The following is a 7,117-nucleotide window of genomic DNA, read 5'->3' as shown; positions in this document are numbered from 1 at the left end:
TTAAGTTCGGTATTTGATCAGGGAAGGGAAGGGGGACATAAAACTTAACAAATTATGTGCGGGGAACAATATTAATATTTTAAAATGATTAAATGAGGGTGAAAAGAAAGAGGGACATGAGACCAAGAGAAGAGTGAACATAAAATGCCTGAAACAGTTTCATATGAACTAAACCATTTAAGAATGTTGGGAAGATCTGAGATGGGTTTGCCAAGAAAGAAAATGACTGACTGACATTGAAATGCAGTTAATATTTTTGTATCCTCTCTCTCAAGTATAACTGTATGTTACAATAATATTTATTCATTTCTGTACTCAAGACAGTTCCATTCCTGGTTACAGGTGCCACAATCTATCCAGGGTGCATGTGGCTCGAAGGCAGGAACTAACCATGGAGTGAGCATCAGTCCATCGCAAGCCACTCTCACAAACACATAAACAATTATTCAGTGTTGCTATTTTAACTTAGCCAGAAACCTGGAGGGTCATGGATCATCGTACATTGTTAATGCTGTATCTGGATTTACAACTCGAAACCAACTAATACAATAAATACGTTCGTCAAGTAGTTTAGCATGGGATTTTTAAAAATACGTGTGTGCTTCTGTACATCTTACAGCGAAATATTCCAAACAAGCAAAATAACTCCATTGCATACAAAGACTTTAAATAAATCTGTTTCCGTAGTACAAGACACAAACCACGAACCGCACATTCAAGTTCCCCACGGTCACATGACGACAGAAAGGGCATTGATCATATGACGTCTCCAACCAGAATCATGAAAAGACGAGAGAAAGGGCATTGATCACATGACATCTCAAACCAGAATCATGAAAACTCTAGTCATGTGATCCCATCATATCACGTGACTGGTCTCGAAAGAGGAAGGATAACAAGCGCTGTCTGAAATCATGTTGAAGCTGCTTGAACGAATATCTGTTCAGGAAAGTCCCCAAGTAAGTACGTTTTTTCAGAACAACGGTATCCATCCATCGGTATTTTGAACTTCCTTATTAAGGTTTATGCTTAGGATAGGTTGTGTTGTTTGCAGGCATTAGCATTGTAGATATGTTTTTTGGCTTTGGTTTCTAATGTATTTCTTTTATTGTACCTATTAGAATGTGTTTTTATCCATCATCTGCACAGTGTTTTGTTTTTCAAGCTAAGTATTCTTATAGTTTAGGTTGTCTAAATTGCTGCTCTCTGGATTTGTTTTCTCTTTTTTAAGCACTGTGTTCACGTGTCATTTGACGTTGTTTGGGTTTTGTCGAATTTTAAGTCACGTATTTGAACGTATTTCTTGATTATTTTTGTCAGCTCAGTTAGCTCGCGTGCTCATTTTCAAGTAGGTGGACCACAGGTGGATTCAACGATATTTTAGGATAAGGAAACCTGCAGCCTGTGCTTGAAAAAAATAATATACAAAACCGGGTCATCCAACCCAGATTCTCGTTTTTATTTTTCCATCGGATTTAATAGAAATTATTTTGTGACAATTAATTGATAAGTACAGTCGAATGTTATTAAATTGTTCGAACTTGGTGCTAACAACCATCAGCAACTAGTTTATCCCTGAGGTACAGTTGTATCCAGAACAGTTTCGATGGATCATTTCCTCAGATTAACCTCTTATAATAAAGTAGCAAACGAACTTATTATGGTAGCATCACATTCTCAAACCGAATTATTTACTCAGACCGAATTAATTAATCTCCAGTGAAAAACATTGGCAGTGAATGGGTCGTACTGAAGAGCTGAGTGTCTTTAAACTTGGCAGTGTTGTGAGCTGCCACCTATGCCACAAGTATATCTGCCCTACTAGATCTGCCCCGGTCAACTGTAAGTGCTGTTATTGTAAAGTGGAAAATCTAGGAGCAACAACAGCTTATCCATTGAGCAGCAGACCATGCAAACCATTGTAGCCGCTGAGTGCTAAAGCGCTTAGCATTTCAAAATTCCTGTATTCTGTTGCATCACTCACAACAAAGTTGCAGACTGCCTTGGAAAAGCAACATCAGTGCAAGAACTGTGTGTCATGATCTTCATAAAATGTGTTTCCATTGCCGAGCAGCTGCTCACAAACCATAGGTTATTATGTACAATGTCAAGTGCCAGCTGGAGTGGTGTAAAACATGCCGCCATTGGATTTGGAAAATGTCTTCTCTGGAGTGATGAATTACACTTTTCTATATGTGAGACATGTTGAGGCTTCACTGTTGTGCTGCAGCTAGCCTGATGATGATCATCATCATACTTGGATCTCTTATGGATTCTTTTGCCACACTCTGCTCCTGGTTTAGATGGTTGTGCATTTAAAAGAATTGAATAAGTTTTGAAGTTCTCTAATAACATGTATTACTACTTATGAGATCACAGAACTGTATTTACCAGTATTTTTTCAGTAAGTAAACTAAATACATAACAGTTTTCAAACAAGACTGACCCATTTACCATAATCTGCTTATTGAAATGACTTTTGTTGAATGTTCTGTGAAAATTAATGTTCTAATATTTTGTGTTTTTAATGGAATTCTGCTTAGAGGGATTGGATAGATGGTATAATGAAAGTATGCAGTGCTAAACACATGGGACAGAGGATGAGGCTTGTGGCTTGCCCATGCTGGTGCACTGAGCTCTGTGATGTGCTCTCTTACTTTTGATCACAGTGTCACTCCCATAAATCTTGTTTGCAGCTGATTTTTTTTTTTTTACTTCAATTATTTTAGCCTGTGGCTCTTACTTTTTCATTTTGTGGTTGCAGGTTCACGTGTAATCCCTTGACTGTTTCATTTTTATGGTTGCTCCGATTTTGATTATGTGTGACGTAGCAACGCTATCACTGTGCAGCACTACATTTTACACCTCTGAAATATAATCTTCAGCAGTCAGAATTCAAAAATTTGAGATACCTACAATATAAGCTATATTCTCTGGTCAAAATTAGAATTAAAGATATTTACAAATAAGTAAATGAGATAAATCTCATACATTGCACAGAAACTAATTAGAATGGTTATTCAGTTGTAAATATTACAAAACGGAATTGTAATAACTGCAACTGTAGTTATGCCCCATCAGAAGGAGAATTTAATGTTAAAATGGCTTGCTATATATGCTATAGAATGTTTCATACCATAGAATGATCAGTTAGGGATATATATAATTATGTTCTGTTTTAATTTTTGAATGGTTAAAAATGCATTTCAGATATCTGAATAAACATTTTAAGAGGTTGTTAATTGAAACACATCAGCGATTTCATGCTAAAAATATAACTGCAAATATTTGAAACAGTAATAAGCAGGCATTTAATATAAAATGGCATGAGACCTTGAATTTAAAATGCTATAAATGTAAGTACAGCTTTAACCTTAATTAAAGAATCTGATCCAGCTTAAGGAACAAGTTACACCTATTTTTATTGAAACACAGCTTTACAGAAAGCTCTAATACAGATTTACCAGGACCATAAATTATTATTTTTTCCCTCTTTGTTTCTAAAGTTCTTTTGTGTTAAAGTTTAGGTGACTCCTGCCTTGCATCTGATTCTTTTGGTATAGACTCAGCCCATACCAGCAGCCCTGATTACAAGATGATAGATAATTTAAGCACACATAAAACTCTCCATAAGACTGTAAAGTACTAGTTCCTTTAGCTTGGTGTTATAATATACTGTCCCTCTTAATAATAATTAGTAATTGCATTATTAGTAATTTTAAATTCAAGTTGCAAACATACATCTTGTAAAAATATACATTCACGATCGTATCCCAAAATTCATCTGAATGTGTATTTATAATTAGATTTTTCTAAACTGAATGTAAAAAATTTGATTTGTCCAACTAGTATTACATTACCCTGGCTGCTGCTGTGCAACATTTTGTGATTTTGATGATCACTATTTAAAGTGCCTGTATTCACAGCATAATTCTGCTTTTGTTTAGATAGCATTTCTTGTTATCTGTGAAATGGGTAGCCTTTTTTTATTAAGGAAGAACAACCTTTTCTTATTCAAATGCATCCTGCTCTGCAGAGCTTTGATTTTGCTTGGTTTCACTGTGACTTTCAGCTGGAAAATGCAGCAGATGTGCTAACTCTCTAATCTTTTTTCTCCAGCTAACTGTAAGGATGGTAATTGAAGATTGAATACCACTTCATGTGAGGGCAGGTTTGGTTGCTTTACGTAAACAAAATGGTGTGTAGTCAAGGGGAAAGTGGCAAAATGCAAAATTTGCTGTTTGCATGACATTCTGCCTGTTATGATAATGAGGCTATGGTGATTTTAAATCTTTATTGGTCAGACCACCACACACAGTGTTAGTCTATATTTGTTGCTTTATAGTAGATATTTCAACCTTTTCAACTGGCAGATTTCATGTGATGGGGCTAGGCCTGAAAGCCTTGTCATGCTAAATAGGGAAGCAGTACATCGTATGAGAGCTGAAAATCATAGCATGATTCAGACTGTTTTACTTATTTGGAAGTGCAGCTTTTGATTCCCAGGAATTGACTAAGTTCCATTTTGTGCATGTTTTGGAAAAATTGACAGGTCTGCTAATGTGACGAACACAGCTAAGTCAGGAGCCAATTTTGTGAACAAAGGGGGTGGTTGTGATTGCTTTTTATTTGACTCTTTTCAAAAAGAGTTCTCTCAGTTCCTGTTTGCAAAACTAGAGGTTTCTCTCAGTTCATTAGCTACTTTTGATACATTTTTAAAGAGATCCTCTTAGTTGCAGTAATGGACACTTTCAGTCGGGGTTCAGACACCTTCATGGAGTTTTCTGTGCTGTTTAGATGGAGGAAACTTTGAGAGGATTGCTGTCTCTGTCAATAAATCTTTTTCTTTTCATTTTTAAATTAAGAATATATAATTATAACTAAGGAAATGGACCATCTGGCAAGCGTCATCTGGGACTGAATGAATACTGCACGAACCCACCTATGTTCTATAATTCTTTGTATTGCCTAAATTTACAGCAGTTGGTTTTTATGGAAATAAATATAATTAAATGAAAGCTTAATTCAGATTTTTAATGTGACTGCTACTAGCGAATTGAGAATTACATTCATCATTTCTTGTGTAACTGTGGTCCTTTATGAGTTCAAGGGAACACCTTTGTGAAACCTTCTATTAACTGAATGATGAGTTGAAGGAGTAAGTTCAACTGAGTTGAAGTAAAATTGTGAAGGTAAAGACAGAAGCTGCTAGGGTTGAATACATACACTGTGTGCACAATTATTAGGCAAGTGAGTATTTTGACCATATCATCATTTTTAATGTGTATATTCCAACTCCAAGCTGTATTAACTTGAATGCTTATTGGATTTAAGCACGTCAGGTGATGTGTATTTGTGTAATGAGGGAGGGTGAGGCCTAAGGAGATCAACACCCTATATCAAGGTGTGCAGAATTATTAGGCAGCTAGTTTTCCTCAGGCAAAATGGGCCAAAAAAGAGATTTAACTGACTCTGAAAAGTCAAAAATTGTAAAAGGTCTTTCAGAGGGATGCAGCACTTTTGGAATTGCTAAGATATTGGTGTGTGATCACAGAATCATCAAACATTTTGTTGCAAGTAGTCAACAGGGTCGCAAGAAACGTGTTGAGAACAAAAGACGCAAACTAGCTGCCAAAGATTTGAGAAGAATCAAACGTGAAGCTACCAGGAACCCATTATCCTCCAGTACTTTCATATTCCAGAGCTGCAACCTACCTGGAGTGCCCAGAAGTACAAGGTGTTCAGTGCTCAAAGACATGGCCAAGGTAAGGAGGGCTGAAACCCAACCACCACTGAACAAGAAACATAAGTTGAAACGCCAAAACTGGGCCAAGAAATATCTGAAGACAGATTTTTTTCAAAGGTTTTATGGACCGATGAGATGAGAGTGACTCTTGATGGACCAGATGGATGGACCTGTGGATCAGTAATGGGCACAAAGCTCCACTCCAACGTGGAGGTGGGGTACTGGTATGAGCTGGTATTTTAAAGATGAGCTAGTTGGACCTTTTGCATTGAAGATGAACTCAAAATCAACTCCCAAACCTACTGCCAGTTTTTCGAAGACACTTTCTTCAAACAGTGATACAGGAAAAAGACCATGATTTTTATGCAGGCCAATGCTCCATCACTTGCATCGAAGTTCTCACTGCGGGCCAGCCAGTAAAGGCCTTAAAGATGAAGGAATAATGACATGGCCCCCCTTCCTCATCTGACCTAAACCCTATCGAGAACTTGTGGGCACTTCTTAAATGCTAGATTTACGGGGGAGAAAAACAATACACCTCTCTGAAGAGTGTCTGGGAGGCTGTAGTCACTGCTCCACAAAAAGCTGATCGTCAACAGATCAAGAAACTGACAGACTCCATGAATGGAAAGGCTTATGACTGTTATTGGAAAGAAGGGTGGCTATATTGGTCATTGATTGATTGATTTATTTTTTTTGAAATGTCAGAGATGTTTATTTGTAAATTTTGAGGTGTTTGTTTATTATCCTCACTATAACGGATGAAAATAAACAAGTGAGATGGGAAAATTTTCATTTTTCCTTTAGTTGCATAATAAATCTGCACACTAATAGTTGCCTAATAATTGTGCGCACATATGTATTCCCCTGATGATGTTCACACTCACATTTCCGTTGTGAAACATTCAGGTTTCAGGTTTATTAACATTTTGGATTGACTGATAGCACTGTGTTTGTTCCATATTAAAATTAATCCTCAAAAATACAACTTGCCTAATAATTCTGCACTCCCTGTAAGTTACAATACAGACAGTGAGACAGGTAAGAGGTTATAGGTAAATATTGTATAGCTGGTTTTGACATTTCTTCCTATGCTCATTAAGAAAAGAACCTATAAGGTCAGTTTGTACTTTTTTCGTTAGGTGCATGTAATAGGTGATTAGATAATTGGTTAATGCCAGTGGCTAATAAAAGTAATGTCAATATTTTTGTTTAGATAAACATGTATAATCGGGTTAAGGTGACTAACCCGATTAAGGCAAAAACGTGGTTTCTTAATAATCCATGTTTGCATGTGGAACATCTGGAGTTCTCTTTAAATGATTTGATATCATTAAACTGTGCAAAAAAAAGTTAAACGTCATCATGCTT

The 7,117-nt window shown here is 36.5% G+C and overlaps 1 protein-coding gene across 1 annotated transcript in view; it reads left to right on the top strand.

The window, feature by feature from the left end:
- Positions 1-852: 852 nt before the first annotated feature.
- Positions 853-7,117, top strand: part of commd8 (COMM domain containing 8) — an 85,734-nt gene continuing 79,469 nt past the window's right edge. The window contains exon 1 of the mRNA XM_039751391.1: positions 853-959. Coding sequence (XP_039607325.1) covers positions 915-959 — 45 coding nt within the window. The 5' untranslated portion in view covers positions 853-914. The remainder of the gene's footprint in view (positions 960-7,117) is intronic.

This window comes from Polypterus senegalus, chromosome 4, assembly GCF_016835505.1.
Source record: "Polypterus senegalus isolate Bchr_013 chromosome 4, ASM1683550v1, whole genome shotgun sequence".
NCBI lineage: Eukaryota > Metazoa > Chordata > Cladistia > Polypteriformes > Polypteridae > Polypterus > Polypterus senegalus.
The sequence above is the reverse complement of the archived record's forward strand: the minus strand, read 5'-3'. Positions and strand labels throughout refer to the sequence as shown.